The sequence below is a fragment of the Culex pipiens genome, chromosome 3 (assembly GCF_016801865.2).
Source record: "Culex pipiens pallens isolate TS chromosome 3, TS_CPP_V2, whole genome shotgun sequence".
Taxonomy (NCBI): Eukaryota; Metazoa; Arthropoda; class Insecta; order Diptera; family Culicidae; genus Culex; species Culex pipiens.
The window spans coordinates 87,592,310-87,610,907 of record NC_068939.1 but is presented as its reverse complement, the minus strand read 5'-3'; the positions used below and the strand labels follow the sequence as shown (position 1 = coordinate 87,610,907).

Genomic DNA, 18,598 nt, shown 5'->3' with positions numbered 1-18,598 from the left:
ATTCTCCAACAGAGCAATTCTGTAAGAAATCAGCCGATTTCGACCATTTTTATTTTTTGTATTTTTTTGGCTCAAACTTAGTGGGAGCCTTCCTAAACACCAAATAAGTCATTTTGTGACATTGTAGCTATACATTAGGATGTAACAAAAATGACTTTTTGGCGGGCATTCAGGGGTTTCAGGGGTTTCCGGTAGGCATACTGAGCATAAATCCCAAATATGAGCTTGATTGGGCGTAACAGGAGCTGGCGCTCCGCCCTTCAATTTTAAATGGGATTTAACCCGTAAAAAAAGATTTTTTCAAAAATTTCACTTTTTGAGGCATTTTGGCCACCAATGCGTTTACCAAAAACATCACTGGCGTATAGGCCAGATCCTTGCGCATCTTTTGGTATATATAACATTGAAGTTTGGAGCATCCTGGAGCTCGGTACAGACCTTCAAAGTTTGGCATTTTTTCGAAAAATCGGCCCCGGCAAAAAAGATATGCGTCGCACCTCGCGACGCCCGAGACGCCATTTGATTATGCTGGGACCGATTTTTCGAAAAAATGCCAAACTTTGAAGGTCTGTACCGAGCTCCAGGATGCTCCAAACTTCAATGTTATATATACCAAAAGATGCGCAAGGATCTGGCCTACACGCCAGTGATGTTTTTGGTAAACGCATTGGTGGCCAAAATGCCTCAAAAAGTGAAATTTTTGAAAAAATCTTTTTTTACGGGTTAAATCCCATTTAAAATTGAAGGGCGGAGCGCCAGCTCCTGTTACGCCCAATCAAGCTCATATTTGGGATTTAGGCTCAGTATGCCCACCGGAACAAACCCCTGAATGCCCGCCAAAAAGTCATTTTTGTTACATCCTACTATACATACAAATCTAAGGAGTTGCCGTGGCTGACTGGTTACGGTGTTCGCTTTCTAAGCGAATGGTCCTGGGTTCGATTCCCATCTACTCCCAACGAGAAAGTATCGGAAATATTAATCTTGAAACTCTGAACATGAACGAAAAATCAAAGTCACCCGAGTCGGGGTTCGATCTCCCGTCCTTTGGATTGGTAAGCAAAAATGCTAACCACTAGGCCATCACGGCTTGGTAAGCGACGTCTGGAATTAGGAATACTGTTACTATCAAACTATATACGCGCTGGGTCCTTGTCCATTTGACAAGGGTTCGGAAGTTCTAAATAACGTTTGAACCCGATTGGTGCAAACGTTCTTCAGGGCGGGGCTTGTCGATAAAAGCTGAGGGACCTCGCGCTCGGCTAGCCAGCGTAGAAATGGGTCACCGAAGCTCGGCAGAGCTAACACCTTCCAAATGCCTATGCGAGTTATTTGCATGTATATAATGTAGATCTAAAAATACATGGAAACAACTCAATTTGTAAGAAGCGACCGCGTGGTCCCGTTTGGTTGGTTGCACACACACACACACACATCCTACTATACATACAAATCTTCGTACAATTTTGGCATCTATATACAAAATTGTACGTAAATATTCGAAGATCTGTAACTTTTGAAGGAATTTTTTGATTGATTTGGTGTATTTGGCAAAATTGTAGGTATTGATGTGGACTATTCAGAAAAAATAGGTTCACGGGAAAAATTGTGGTTTTAAAATTATTTTTGTCACAAAAGATCCATTCCCCATGATCGGTATTTTTTTATTTTTAAATTTTTTAATTGTTCTAAGGACACAACCCCGCATCTTTGAAGCACTCAGAAGAATGGAACAAATTTTGGCGACGAGTCTTTTACTTAAAATTTTATAACTTAAATTTTTATGTAAAATCGAGTTTGCTATCAAATAATCAAATAATCTCATTTCTAAAAATAATTTATTCGAAAAGTTCAGAAAAATTTCCTATAATTTCGTTTAAGAAACATTGCAGATTGGACCACTGGTTGCTGAGATTTAGCGTATGAAAGAAAATAAAACAGGAAAATTGTTTTTTTAAAACTCACCCAAACAGCCAATGTCTCACCCAAACCTTTCAATGTCTCAGCAAATAATGGTCCGATATTCAATGTTTAAATATGAATCATTCGTGAAATTGTCCGATGTTTCCGAAAACAATATTTTCATATTTTTTAAATCAAGGGCCCTTTTGAAATGTTAGTCTTCATTTCAAAAAATCAAACGAATGTTTTATATTTTAACATTGAAAATCGGATCATTAGTTGCTGAGATATCGACATTTTCAATCGCTTTGCGCCAATCGATCCTGAATTTTGGGATGTTGTTTTTTGCCCCTGAAATATAGATTTGGTATTATTCTCATTTTTTTATTTTTTATGTATTATTTTTCTTGAAAATTTTGATGCTTTTTATTTAAAAAAGTTTTTAATATATTTTCCAACAATTTTTCTAATCCTAAAGCCTGGAAATCGTGAGACGACATTTAATGGAAACTAAGAATTGATATTTTGATGAAAATTTACATCTTTGTCCAGAGTTAGACCGAGACTTTAGACGTATTTTTGAAGTTTTAGGTGAAATATTAGGTTTTTTAACTTCAAATCGAGATAAAATCAGTTTTCACCGACAGAATATTTTGGGAATCGATTTTTCTGACTCAGAATAGTCTCCCCAACAACCTCCAGGAGGAATTTCCGAGGTGCATGCAAGTTGCATAATAATCCCCTTCTTACCCACCGTGTTATTCAATCTTATTAATAACTCATGCAGGCATTTTTTGTTTTCATTTAAGACAAAAGAGTTTATTTTTAATTTAAGTTTTTTTGCAACTGTGTATGTTTAATAGAGTGTAAAAATCTTCTACAAACCCAGTTAGAAATAATCAAATCTACTAAAATCTCATCCAGACTCCTACTCAGAAAAAATGAAAGTACCAAGTTCCTAAATTCTAGGAATTTTGGCTCCTTTCCTTATTAAGTAATCCAAAAAACTCGATTAATAAATAAGGAAAAGAGGCAAAATTCCTAAAATAAAGGAATTTGGTTTTTATTTCAGTCTAGTTAAACACGCAAATTTATGCCATTTACTGACCAAAAAGATCAAATTTAATTCACTTTTGATCATAGTTTCTATATTGCGAGACCATTTCTCATCATTTTGGTGGCACACACATCCACACGCAAGATGAGAGGTTAACTGTTTAACGAAAGTCGCCATCAACATCTTTTCACTTGCGCAACGATTTCAAAGCGCTTAAGGTATAAAGTTGCTTCCAACTACCGGCAACATGTTCTTTTGCACATTAGCTAGTCACTCACTTGAAAAATAATCCCAAGACATGTAAATAATTAGCAAGCGCCATAAAAAAAAAACAAACGCGTCTAGTCTTTTGACGTTTCAATTTTGACTACCCATTCCAATCGAAGGCTGACAGGCCACTAACACCACCAACATGCTGGTTAGTGTGGTTCAGGGCTCCTTGGAAATGCAAAAATGTCAGCAAGACCGCTGCATTGTTGATAAAAACATTGTTCTATGTCCACAGAAGCTCCCCTGAAATTTTCAGCCAATTTGGTTCAGGTTTCATCAAAGCTCTATGGCTTTTAAGTTTGTGTGAGATTTTCATTGTTTTACTATGGGGAAAAAACCTTTTTATATTTTGTTACCGCAAAAAATCACAATTCCAATCAAATAAACTAAAACTTCAGATTTATAGAGATTATGGTATGGAGAACAACTTTCTAGAACATCACAACTTAATCTGAACTAATCTGGCTTAGTTATTAGTGGATTAAGCCAAGATGTACTTACTGTATTTTACAAAGGGCCAATGCTGGCATTTTTCAGATTTCATCTAGGCGCTCACTGTGATCTGTTTTTTTTCCTCACCAGGCAACTTGTTTGTTGTCACTGTCAAAATATTTTTTCAGGTCAAACAATGAGATGGTTTGTTGAGATCATCCGGACAAATTGACCAGTTTTTTGTTGTTTCAGGTCCCACCGCGGTGCATCAAGAAGAACAAGGAACTAATCATGCAGCAGACCCAATAAATTTGAAGTGGCCTGTTTTCCCTGGAGTTCCTGAAGTTTTTAAGGGCGATGTGGCAGATCTTAAAACAATCAGCTTACACGACGGAACTGCGAAATCATGCGTAGAGGTCCTAGACGGAGGATCTCTGGCAGGAGTTTAACGGCCTGGCTTAAATCGGCCAATGTTTGAATCACAAGGAATGGATTTAGTAGAATGGAAATAAAATCTTACCAAAGTAGGGTAAATTTAACAATGACGTTCTAAATAGATGGAGCAAGAAAAATGGAAAATCCAACGAACCATTTTTTGGCTTGTTATATAGAAATTCTGAAAAACTTCACCTGTTTTTGACAAAGGACTTTATCTTAAAGCTCTATCTGCGGTGTCAATGCAAAATTTTTCGAAAATGTAGCGTTACCGTCGCAAGCCCTCGGCGTGACATTCTGTTTCTGTTGCGTAGATGCCGTGAAAACTATTTAAGCTAAAAGTTAGCCTCTGGAGGATTTAGTGTCCATCAGACTTTCATCAAAGACGGGCCTTACGTTGGGAATTTTATTGCTCACACACACACACACACGCAGGTGGTGCACGAACTTGAGAGGAGGTCCAAGAAGTTATTGACGGTAGCCAGAACGGTCACCGGAATACCAAAATTATTGGGAACAATTTGGTAGGATATTGGCCACACCCGGTGTGGCCAGTGCCCTGAGGGAAGGTTCTACCAGGAGGACATTTACGGAACCATACAAATTTGGGCAATATGGGTATCAAAATTCATGGTTTTTGATACTGGTAATGAAAATGACCATTTTAGCAGGATTGGCCACACCCGGAGTGACCATTGCCCTGAGGGAAGGTTCTACCGGGAGGACATTTACGGAACCATACAAATTTGGGCAATATGGGTATCAAAATTCATGGTTTTTGATACTGGTAATGAAAATGACCATTTTGGCAGGATTGGCCACACCCGGAGTGGCCATTGCCCTGAGGGAAGGTTCTACCGGGAGGACATTTACGGAACCATACAAATTTGGGCAATATGGGTATCAAAATTCATGGTTTTTGATACTGGTGATGAAAATGGCCATTTTGGCAGAATTGGCCACACCCGGAGCGGCCAGTGCCCTGAGGGAAGGTTCTACCGGGAGGACATTTACGGAACCATACAAATTTGGGCAATATGGGTATCAAAATTCATGGTTTTTAATACTGGTAATGAAAATGGCCATTTTGGCAGGATTGGCCACACCCGGAGTGGCCAGTGCCCTCGGGAAGGTTCTACCGGGGGGACATTAATCGAACCATACGACTTGGGGCAATATAGGTATCAAAATTCATGGTTTTTGATACTGGTAATGAAAATGGGCATTTTGACTGGATTGGCCACACCCGGAGTGGCCAGTGCCCTCGGGAAGGTTCTACCGGGGGGACATTAATCGAACCATACGACTTGGGGCAATATAGGTATCAAAATTCATGGTTTTTGATACTGGTAATGAAATTGGGCATTTTGGCAGGATTGGCCACACCCGGAGTGGCCATTGCCCTGAGGGAAGGTTCTACCGGGAGGACATTTACGGAACCATACGTCTTGGGGCAATATGCGTATCATAATTCATGGTTTTTGATACTGGTGATGAAAATGGCCATTTTGGCAGGATTGGCCACACCCGGAGTGGCCATTGCCCTGAGGGAAAGTTCTAACGGGAGGACATTTACGGAACCATACAAATTTGGGCAATATGGGTATCAAAATTCATGGTTTTTGAAACTGGTAATGAAAATGGCCATTTTGACTGGATTGGCCACACCCGGAGTGGCCAGTGCCCTCGGGAAGGTTCTACCGGGGGGACATAAATCGAACCATACGACTTAGGGCAATATGGGTATCAAAATTCATGGTTTGGCCACTACGGGTGTGGCCAATCCGGTCAAAATTGTCATTTTCATTACCAGTTTCAAAAACCATGAATTTGGATTCCCATATTGCCCCAAGTCGTATGGTTCGAATAATGTCCCCCCGGTAGAACCTTCCCGAGGGCACTGGCCACTCCGGGTGTGGCCAATCCAGTCAAAATGCCCATTTTCATTACATGTTTAAAAAACCATGAATTTTGATACCCATATTGCCCCAAGTCGTATGGTTCGATTAATGTCCCCCCGGTAGAACCTTCCCCAGGGCACTGGCCACTCCGGGTGTGGCCAATATCCTATACATGTGGTCCCAAGCCCATTGCCCCAAATCATTCTGGTCCGGTGACCGTCCTTACAATCTTCATAAGAACAGAATTCCTCCCAAGTTGGTGCACAAACTGTGTCTTTCAATGTGTGCGTGTGTGTGTGAGAGCAATAAAATTACCACCGTGGATCCGCTTTTGTCGAAACCTCGTAAGGCACTGAATTTTTCTGAGGCTATCTGTTAGCTTAAATAGTTCGCATGAAATGTGGCAACATGGTGCAAATTTTGCCTCCTCTCCTGTTTACGTGGAACTGTCACGCGAGAATGTTGCACCACTGTTGCCACATTTCATGCGAACTATTTAAGCTAACAGATAGCCTCAGAGAAATTCAGTGCCTTACGAGGTTTCGACAAAAGCGGATCCACGGTGGTAATTTTATTGCTCTCACACACACACGCACACATTGAAAGACACAGTTTGTGCACTAAATTGGGAGGAATTCTGTTCTTATGAAGATTGTAAGGACGGTCACCGGACCAGAATGATTTGGGGCAATGCACAGTGTTCGGAATGGCAAAATTAAGTGGAATAAATTGTTAACTCCTTTATTTGACGTCCTAGCCAAATGGTGTCTTCGGAAGAGTTGTTGTACTTGATAAGGGCTATCTTTTAAAGTTATTGACATACAGGGTGACGACCTTCCAGGGTGTCAACCAAAAACTAACTTTCTTGGATGACGTTGTAGGGCTTTGGTGTCTTCGGCAAAGTTGTAGAGGAGAAAATTTCATGAAAGTTTGTCGAAGGCACCAAATTTGTAGCTCTTAATCTACTCGAGATATACGCCATTTTTGCAAAAATGGTCCAAAAAAGCACTTTTTTGGTGATAACTCAAAATGTTAGCATTTTAGCGGCCTACTATGTTCTGAAGAGTTGTTTATGACATAAAATTACACATCTTTGCCGAAGACAGCAATATGTTTTGAGCCTTTATTGAAGAGTTATAACTATTTTTATGTGATTTTGAGCCTATTTTCAAGTTGCTATGTTTTCAAAATGGCGCAATTTGGCGCAAAACCGAACAATGCACCTGAAAGTACACACTTTCAACTACATTCCCTGAAAATATCTCCGTGTCTATCCGTGTCTATTTTTAGATATCTCGATTTGAATTTGACGGTTTTTAATCAATTTATTTATATTTTAAAGCGGAATCTTATTGAAAACGTGGTAATAATCGGTAAATTGATCGATTTTTATGGAAAATACATTGTTTATGCTTAAAATTATGACACACATTCTAAAATTATGAATAAAAACATGTTTAGCCCAAAAAAAAAATGTAAATAAAAATTTTAAATAATTGTTTGTATTTAAAATTAAATATTTCCTTTTATATTTGGTCAGTTTAGAAAGGTTGTCGTATTTTTTTATAGACAAAGTATTTTCCATAAAGATTGATCAATTTTCCCTTCAATTCACCCATTTTCAACTCGTATTCAATATGATTTCGATTAAAATTTATAAATAGATTGATTGAAAACCGTCAAATTTAAATCGAGATATCTAAAAATAGACACGGATAGACACGGAGATATTTTCAGGAAATGTAGTTGAAAGTGTGTACTTTCAGGTGCATTGTTCGGTTTTGCGCCAAAATGCGCCATTTTGAAAACATAGCAACTTGAAAATAGGCTCAAAATCACATAAAAATGGTTATAACTCTTCAATAAAGGCTCAAAACATTTTGCTGTCTTCGGCAAAGATGTGTAATTTTATGTCATAAACAACTCTTCAGAACATAGTAGGCCGCTAAAATGCTAACATTTTGAGTTATCACCAAAAAAGTGCTTTTTTTGGACCATTTTTGCAAAAATAGCGTATATCTCGAGTAAATTAAGAGCAACAAATTTGGTGCCTTCGACAAACTTTCATGAAATTTTCTCCTCTACAACTTTGCCGAAGACACCAAAGCCCTACAACGTCATCCAAGAAAGTTAGTTTTTGGTTGACACCCTGGAAGGTCGTCACCCTGTATGTCAATAACTTTAAAAGATAGCCCTTATCAAGTACAACAACTCTTCCGAAGACACCATTTGGCTAGGACGTCAAATAAAGGAGTTATCAATTTATTCCACTTAATTTTGCCATTCCGAACACTGTGCAATGGCCACTCCAGGTGTGGCCAATCTTGTCAAAATGGCCATTTTCATCACCAGTATCAAAAACCATGAATTTTGATACCCATATTGCCCCAAGTCGTATGGTTCGATTAATGTCCCCCCGGTAGAACCTTCCCTCAGGGCCATGGCCACTCCGGGTGTGGCCAATCCTGTCAAAATGGCCATTTTCATTACCAGTATCAAAAACCATGAATTTTGATACCCATATTGCCCTAAGTCGTATGGTTCGATAAATGTCCCCCGGTAGAACCTTCCCTCAGGGCCATGGCCACTCCGGGTGTGGCCAATCCTGTCAAAATGGCCATTTTAATCACCAGTATCAAAAACCATGAATTTTGATACCCATATTGTCCCAAGTCGTATGGTTCGATAAATGTCCCCCCGGTAGAACCTTCCCTCAGGGCCATGGCCACTCCGGGTGTGGCCAATATCCTACCAGTTTGGTCCCAACCCCATTGCCTTGAATCATTCTGGTTTCCGTGTGACCGTTCTAACAATGTTCTTTAGAACAGAATTCCTCCCAAGTTGGTGCACAACCTGTGTCTTTCAATGTGTGTATGTGTGTGTGTGAGCAATAAAATTACCACCGTCGATCCGTCTCTGACGGATTTTCAGTCAAAACTAAATCGTTCAGAGGCTATCTGTTAGCTTAAATAGTCCGCATGAAATGTGGCAACAATGGTGCAACATTCTCGCGTGACAGTTCCAAGAAAGCAGGAGACGAGGCAAAATTTGCACCATGTTGCCACATTTCATGCGGACTATTTAAGCTAACAGATAGCCTCTGAACGATTTAGTTTTGACTGAAAATCCGTCAGAGACGGATCGACGGTGGTAATTTTATTGCTCACACACACACATACACACATTGAAAGACACAGGTTGTGCACCAACTTGGGAGGAATTCTGTTCTAAAGAACATTGTTAGAACGGTCACACGGAAACCAGAATGATTCAAGGCAATGGGGTTGGGACCAAACTGGTAGGATATTGGCCACACCCGGAGTGGCCATGGCCCTGAGGGAAGGTTCTACCGGGGGACATTTATCGAACCATACGACTTTGGGCAATATGGGTATCAAAATTCATGGTTTTTTATACTGGTGGTGAAAATGGCCATTTTGACTGGATTGGCCATACCCGGAGTGGCCATGGCCCTGAGGGAAGGTTCTACCGGGGGGACATTAATCGAACCATACGACTTGGGGCAATATAGGTATCAAAATTCATGGTTTTTGATACTGGTAATGAAAATGGGCATTTTGACTGGATTGGCCACACCCGGAGTGGCCAGTGCCCTCGGGAAGGTTCTACCGGGGGGACATTAATCGAACCATACGACTTAGGGCAATATGGGTATCAAAATTCATGGTTTTTGAAACTGGTAATGAAAATGGCCATTTTGACTGGATTGGCCACACCCGGAGTGGCCAGTGCCCTCGGGAAGGTTCTACCGGGGGGACATTAATCGAACCATACGACTTGGGGGGAATGGGAATCAAAATTCATGGTTTTTTAAACTGGTAATGGAAATGGGCATTTTGACTGGATTGGCCACACCCGGAGTGGCCAGTGCCCTCGGGAAGGTTCTACCGGGGGGACATTAATCGAACCATACGACTTAGGGCAATATGGGTATCAAAATTCATGGTTTTTGAAACTGGTAATGAAAATGGCCATTTTGACTGGATTGGCCACACCCGGAGTGGCCAGTGCCCTCGGGAAGGTTCTACCGGGGGGACATTAATCGAACCATACGACTTGGGGGGAATGGGAATCAAAATTCATGGTTTTTTAAACTGGTAATGGAAATGGGCATTTTGACTGGATTGGCCACACCCGGAGTGGCCAGTGCCCTCGGGAAGGTTCTACCGGGGGGACATTAATCGTACCATACGACTTGGGGCAATATGGGTATCAAAATTCATGATTTTTGAAACTGGTAATGAAAATGACCATTTTGACCGGATTGGCCACACCCGGAGTGGCAATTGCCCTCGGGAAGGTTCTACCGGGGGGACATTAATCGAACTATTCGACTTGGGGCAATATGGGTACCAAAATTCATGGTTTTTGATACTGGACATGAAAATTACCATTTTGATTGGACATTTTCCGAACCATACTTGTTTTGGCAATTTATTTCCACAGAGGTGCCAAAGATTGAAAACATTTTATAGGAATAAATTATTTAGGATTAAATACATAGGCAATGTTTTAAAAATTTAAAATAAAATAGAATATTTTTTAGGAGTTTTGTACAAAGTTCTTTGTCATATTGGTCATGTAGAACATAACCACCTGCACCTTTTTTTTTGTAATTTCTCTGTTCCTTAGAGAAACTCAGTTGTGTTGGTCCGAGCCGGAGATTGCTCTCTCTTAATTTCCTGCTAATTAATAGAGAATCAAAACTCATAACTTGATTAAAGCTTAGGTTTTAACCGCGTGAAAGCTCCTGCCCCTGTCTAACCTAGAGGTTAATTCGTTAGCTCAGTCCAGGTGTAGGAGTCGTCTCCCTGGGTCCTGCCTCGGTGGAGTCGCTGGTAGGCAGTTGGACTAACAAAGGTCGTCAGTTCGAATTCCGGGGTGGATGGAAGCTTAGGTGTAAAAAGATGTTTGCAATTGCCTCAACAATCAAGCCTTCGGACACCTAGTTTCGAGTAGGAATCTCGCAATCGAGAACGCCAAGGCAATGCTGTAGAGCGAATAATTTGATTTTTGAAGGGAGGTTATTGGCATGTTTGTATTGTTAAGAAATTTGCCTTCGTATCAATTCAACGTGATATTCTAATACCAAAAATAGAAGTCTTGCAAAAACGGTTCGAACTCATGACTTTTGTTGTACGTACCACACAATACAGAAAGATATGGCGGACCCCGAAGGTCAGCAGAATTCGAATGAAGTCACATGCCCAAAGTTCGTCGAAGGAATTATTTTTGGAAAAAAAAAAAACAAAATTTATATTGAGTTCTCGAGATCCGGCTAAAAAGCCACAATGATTATCAAGGAAGGGTTTCACATTCTCTCGAGCTCTAAGCTGGTTCCTACTATCGTAGACCACCACACCTTGGGCATTCGCCAGATTTTCAACACTGCTCGTAAGAGAATCACTGGTCAGCCGGAATCAACAGCAGCAGACGCCCCATAGCCACAGAATTCTTAAGTGTCGAATATAGACGAAGGGACCAACCAGTCGCAGAAGCAGCAGAAGTCAATATAGATCAAGCAGAGTTCTGGTGAGAGGTCTGGCTCGGAGGATCGAACTGGGGTGATGATAGTGACCAGTACCTTGAGTTTGTGGAATATCACAGATTCACAACGAAATTCAAAAACTGCTCGGAAGGGCGCTAAAATATTTTTGGCTCATTTTTTTTTCTAAATTTGAAGGATACAGACATGGGTTCGACTAAACATGAGCTGAGAACGATTTTAAGCCAGAGTTCCTCAGTCTAGGAAGATTTCGAGTGTAGCAGTTCCGTCGTGTAAGCTGATTGTTTTAAGATTTGCCACATCGCCCTTAAAAACATCAGGAACTCCAGGGAAAACAGGCCACTTCAAATTTATTGGGTCTGCTGCATGATTAGTTCCTAGTTCTTCGTGATGCACCGCGGTGGGACCTGAAACAACAAAAAACTGGTCAATTTGTCCGGATGATCTCAACAAACCATCTCATTGTTTGACTAGAAAAAAATATTTTGACAGTGACAACAAACAAGTTGCCTGGTGAGGAAAAAAACAGATCACAGTGAGCGCCTAGATGAAATCTGAAAAAATGCCAGCATTGGCCCTTTGTAAAATACAGTAAGTACATCTTGGCTTAATCCACTAATAACTAAGCCAGATTAGTTCAGATTAAGTTGTGATGTTCTAGAAAGTTGTTCTCCATACCATAATCTCTATAAATCTGAAGTTTTAGTTTATTTGATTGGAATTGTGATTTTTTGCGGTAACAAAATATAAAAAGGTTTTTTCCCCATAGTAAAACAATGAAAATCTCACACAAACTTAAAAGCCATAGAGCTTTGATGAAACCTGAACCAAATTGGCTGAAAATTTCAGGGGAGCTTCTGTGGTCATAGAACAATGTTTTTATCAACAATGCAGCGGTCTTGCTGACATTTTTGCATTTCCAAGGAGCCCTGAACCACACTAATGCTGGTGCAGCGCCTGTTAGAGTAAGCCAGTGATACCAGGGAATTTTCTCTATAAATGTTACTTTTCGTGAGTGGTCGCTTAAAATTTCATCAATTTTGGCAGCACTAAGCAGACCCAAAAGAGCGCTGGAAGAAAAAAAGAACTAAGCTGAAAATAGGAAAATGGGCGTGGCCCAAAGCACTCGACTGATTAGAATGCATTTTGGAAATATTTTTTTTAAAATAATTGTAATAGGAATAGCATAACTATTATTAAAAGTGAGAATAAACAGAAATGTTCACAAAAAGTAGCTCTACTCGTTGGTGTACTTGGTTTTAGTAAATTTCAAGGAACACTCCAGATTATCCAGCATCATTCAAACACGACCGCTTATTAGGCTTAAAATGGGCATATTTCCCCTATCTGTCTGGATTTTGGATACACCTGTTGCTTCGTATGCCGAAAAATCCATTGCAACATGCTTTGCCATAAATTTATGGAATCGTTTTATGCAACATTTGAAGCAATATTTGGTGCAATATTTTACGCAATGTTGCATACAATTCGGTTAGGACTGAACGGACTGAACATATTCCTCCATTCAAATTCCTTTATCCATTTGAGGGTTACAAATCATGTATGGGACTGTGCACAAAGCGGTTGAACAAAATCCACACAAAAAGAAAATGTAAAATAAATGAAAAATTAATCACGATTGCGAATCATTTTCTGGTTTTCGAGCATTTCGAAATTTATGAAAAAAAACCTTATATGGTATGGTTTCCAAACTGGATCAAAACGACAACAATTCTGGAGTTTTTTTTTGAAAAGGTCCAATAAACCAAATTTCCAGTTTTTGCTTTTTGGGTGTTTTTGAAACCGCCTTGAGTCAGGGGTATTGAAAAACACCCAAAAAGCAAAAACTGAAAATTTGGTTTATTGGTCCTTTAAAAAAATACTCCAGAATTGATTCCGCAACGGTAGCAATGCGGATCTTGACAACATAAAGCCTAACAATTGGTTTTATTCATTAAACAGTTTATTTTAGTATCATTTATTATGATATTTAAGTATTATATTACGAGTCACTTCAACTTGTATTACGAAGCCCTCCGTTCCGAAATCGACACCTTAATACCTCCAACCGGCATTAGAACCACACTTCGCGCATCCAGCGCTAGCTCTTTGCTGGCGTAAGTTTCATCAGCAAGCCGCACGTTAAACTTGGACAGCATCATCACCAGTCCCGCCTTTGTTTGCAGCTTGCCCAATCTCAGTCCAATACAGTTGCGAGGTCCTGCCCCAAACGGAAGATACGGTTTGGTGGAAATATCTTCAAAGTTGCTGAACCGTTCCGGAATGAACCTGTCCGGTTCCGGGTAGTGATCGGGATCGCGGTGTAGTCCGAGGACTGGAATGACTAACGATGTTCCTTTCTCGATGGTGGTGTCTGTTCCGGGGATTTTGTAATCCTTAGAACACTCACGGTTCAGGAACGGAACTGCCGGATACTTTCGGAGCGTTTCGTCGATGCAGTTTTCGAGGTATTTCATTTCGTTGATGTTGTCGTAGGTGATTTCGCCGTTGTGGCTTGCGAGAACTTGATCAATTTCTTGTTGCACTTTCTTTTGAATATCTGGATTGCGTGCCAGTTCGAACAAGCAGAACGAAATGGTGGTCGATGAAGTTTCGTATGCTGCTATGAAGAATACGAACGCGTGTGCTGTGACTTGTTCCAGGGACAGCTTTTTCTTGTTGGTTGACACTTCGATGTCCCATCGATCGTCGATCGAAACCGTTCCGGAGTTACGTAGCTGCATGAGCAGCTGCATCATATCCTTCCGGACGACTTTGTTGCTTTCTCTGTACTCCAGGGTTTCACGTACAACGTTCATGATGAAGTCTTCAATCTCCTGTGCGATAAATTTGAATCCAAACAGTGCGTTCAGCTTTGGAGTGAAAAATGTGCTCGTCAATCGAAGTATCGTCTTAAGATCAGTAGAGAACACCTTCGTTCCCATTTCCCTGAAAATGTTGCCCTTTTCGTTGATGGAGTCATTTTCGATTCCGAATCCAACCGATGCAATGATATCGGTTGTGTACCGCGCCATCACGTCCCGAATTTCGATGTCCTCCCCAGCACGTTTCGCCACGTGATCTTGGAGAACACGCCCAATTTGGACCAAGTTCGTGAACATCTCCTTCAACCTTCCCGAGGTGAACGTTGGCGTTAGCTTGGACCGATGATGGCGCCACTGTTCGCCACCGAGTGCAAACAAATGCCCACTGAGTGGGTCCTTCTCCTCGTTCACGTACAGTCCACGATCGTGAAAGTGGTCAAAATCACGCACAAGCACATTTTTAATCAACTCGGGGTCGTTGACCACCAGCATTGGCCGCAAGGAAAAGTAGATCCCCACAAAGGGTAGGCGCTTGCACAGCCGGTACACATCGGCGTAGACCACTCCGAGGCTGGACCGTTGCCGGAAGAACGGTCCAAGATCTCCAAATGGGAACGATGGAGTGAGTTGGGTAATCCCACGACGTTTCCAGTAGCTGAACTGGTACACGATCAGGAAGTACACCAGCGGAACTGCTGCCGCAGCGCAGATTATCCACGCAAACATTGTTGCAAGAGTTCAAGCTCACGACTGGTCAAGGTAAGCCACAAGAGACTTATTTAAAAGCCAAAACTGCGAAATCATGTACCATTATCAGTTAAATTTTGTGTTGGAACCGGTGCTTCCTGATAACAACTCACTACGAGCGAGATGGGATAAAGGTGCTATAGTGACTGGAATGAAAAGGTGGTATTTCAGGATAAGCGAAAAAAATGCAAATGCTTTTGCTTTGAAAAAAAAAAAAAATCATCATTAAATTATCAATTTATTGGAAATTGATTTTTTTTTTTTGTTTTGATTGCCATGAGTCCACTGCGACCATTTATTTGATCTATTGTCGACCTGCTGATCTATTTTTAGATCTGCAGAGGCTGCCAATTTGCTGTTCTTGGGCATTTGGGGAACAAAGCACACGCGCTATTGTTGAGCAAGTGTGTTGATCTGTCCACACGCCGTAACATTTTTCCTTTCCTCTGTGCTGTTGTACTTTCCATATGTGTCGCTAGAACTGAAGTGCACTTTTTTATTACGCTACTTAGGATGTGTTCCCAGTGAAATCCCAAAAGCCCGGGACTCTTTCTAAGCAGTTTTTTTGTCCTTCCAAGCACATTTTGCGGTTGGGCCCAGCGCACTCCGCAGATGCAAATATACAGAGCACTGCCGGTCCTCGAAACATGTGAAAAGTACGAGGAAAGGTGGTGCCAAGCCATGTGGGTTTCAAACCACGACCTTCCGTTTATCAAACGAAACCTGTAACCAATAGACCACAGGAGCTCGGCTTAAAAAATTGAATTAAGAGGCAGTATTTGTAAATATTGCTCGGTTTGTTCTAGAGGTCGTATAGAGGTGCTCCGATTTGGATGAAACTTTCCGCGTTTGTTTGTCTATACATGAGATGAACTCATGCCAAATATGAGCCCTCTACGACAAAGGGAAGTGGGGTAAAACGGGCATTGAAGTTTGAGGTCCAAAAAACCTAAAAAATCTTAAAATTGCTCGCATTTCCGTAAAACTTCATCAATTCCAATTCTCTTTGATGCATTCGAAAGATCTTTTGAAGCACTTCAAAATGTGCCATAGACATCCAGGATTGGTTCGACTTTTTCTCTTAGTTTTAGCAAATTACTGTCAAAAATGGATTTTTTTAAAACCTTAATATCTTTTTGCAACAGCCTCCAACACCCATACTCCCATAGATCAAAAGATAGGTAATAACATGGACTATAAGCCTACGGTGTTAACTTTTTGGCCAATCGCAGTTTTTCTCATAGTTTTTCGATTTTTCTAGAACAAACATTTTACAACGTTAGTTTTTGCCCTGTAGGCCGCCATAGCGGCACTTTTTGGTCTCAATTTTGTCATATTCGAAATCCTCGGACAATTTCACGTATGTTATAAGTAAGGCTACCAACTGTACGGATTTTTTCCTTACCATACGGATTTTCGAACCTCTTCGCGGATTTATAATAGGACGGAATTTTTGTAGGGAATTTTACGCATAATACGGATTTGAACGGAATTTTAACAACTTTTTAATCATTCAATTGCTATTGATTTGGTCGAAACTTTTGTAAACTAGAAATTTTTATTTTTCTGTGAGTTTGATTAAAAAGGGAGAGTTTTCCGGGGTTTCCTCAATTCAAACTTGATTATCTATAATTCTAGAGTTTTTTAACTATTGTCTTTCATATGTTGATAGGACCATTAAAAAAATTCTAGAATTGTTCTTTCAGAAATTCCTTACTAAAAATATTTATCCATTTCCAAAGGCTTTCTAAAACTTGTGAAAACATTTGAACATTTGAATTAAAAAATCTAGAGTTATTTAAAGGTCCTATAAACTGTTGTGTTTCAAATGTTTTAGGACCTTTTCAATAAAAAAAAACTCTAGAAAAGTGTTCGTGAAAACACTAAGAACGATGTTATTCGTAGAAGCAAACTTGAAATTTCGTAAACTTTTAAACGTTTAGCAAAAAAATCGAAGAACATAATGATTTGATTCAAATCACGGTTTATTTTATGAATACTTTTAAACGTGCATGTCATAAGCACTCTGATAGCATTTTGTGAAATTTGTTAGCTGTAAAAACGACACAGTTTTATTTTTTAATTTTCAAATTAGTTAAATTTAATTTATCTAAATAATCTAAATAATTGACTGTTTGTTACACCATGATGTCATATTGGCAAAGTGTACGGATTTTTGCTCAGCAAGAGTTGGTAGCCTTAGTTATAAGTATTGGAGTTGTAAATTTGATTTAAAAAATAATTATTTATTGATTGTTTATTGTTTATTGTTTATTGTTTATTGTTTATTGTTTATTGTTTATTGTTTATTGTTTATTGTTTATTGTTTATTGTTTATTGTTTATTGTTTATTGTTTATTGTTTATTGTTTATTGTTTATTGTTTATTGTTTATTGTTTATTGTTTATTGTTTATTGTTTATTGTTTATTGTTTATTGTTTATTGTTTATTGTTTATTGTTTATTGTTTATTGTTTATTGTTTATTGTTTATTGTTTATTGTTTATTGTTTATTGTTTATTGTTTATTGTTTATTGTTTATTGTTTATTGTTTATTGTTTATTGTTTATTGTTTATTGTTTATTGTTTATTGTTTATTGTTTATTGTTTATTGTTTATTGTTTATTGTTTATTGTTTATTGTTTATTGTTTATTGTTTATTGTTTATTGTTTATTGTTTATTGTTTATTGTTTATTGTTTATTGTTTATTGTTTATTGTTTATTGTTTATTGTTTATTGTTTATTGTTTATTGTTTATTGTTTATTGTTTATTGTTTATTGTTTATTGTTTATTGTTTATTGTTTATTGTTTATTGTTTATTGTTTATTGTTTATTGTTTATTGTTTATTGTTTATTGTTTATTGTTTATTGTTTATTGTTTATTGTTTATTGTTTATTGTTTATTGTTTATTGTTTATTGTTTATTGTTTATTGTTTATTGTTTATTGTTTATTGTTTATTGTTTATTGTTTATTGTTTATTGTTTATTGTTTATTGTTTATTGTTTATTGTTTATTGTTTATTGTTTATTGTTTATTGTTTATTGTTTATTGTTTATTGTTTATTGTTTATTGTTTATTGTTTATTGTTTATTGTTTATTGTTTATTGTTTATTGTTTATTGTTTATTGTTTATTGTTTATTGTTTATTGTTTATTGTTTATTGTTTATTGTTTATTGTTTATTGTTTATTGTTTATTGTTTATTGTTTATTGTTTATTGTTTATTGTTTATTGTTTATTGTTTATTGTTTATTGTTTATTGTTTATTGTTTATTGTTTATTGTTTATTGTTTATTGTTTATTGTTTATTGTTTATTGTTTATTGTTTATTGTTTATTGTTTATTGTTTATTGTTTATTGTTTATTGTTTATTGTTTATTGTTTATTGTTTATTGTTTATTGTTTATTGTTTATTGTTTATTGTTTATTGTTTATTGTTTATTGTTTATTGTTTATTGTTTATTGTTTATTGTTTATTGTTTATTGTTTATTGTTTATTG

The 18,598-nt window shown here is 38.3% G+C and overlaps 1 protein-coding gene across 1 annotated transcript; it reads right to left on the bottom strand.

Annotated features, from left to right (window-relative positions):
• Positions 1-13,465: 13,465 nt before the first annotated feature.
• LOC120414610 (probable cytochrome P450 6d5) lies at positions 13,466-15,157 on the bottom strand. Its single transcript, XM_039575833.2, has one exon. It carries the CDS (start codon positions 15,073-15,075, stop codon positions 13,549-13,551), a length of 1,527 nt encoding a protein of 508 aa, XP_039431767.1. The 5' UTR covers positions 15,076-15,157; the 3' UTR covers positions 13,466-13,548.
• Positions 15,158-18,598: the final 3,441 nt, after the last annotated feature.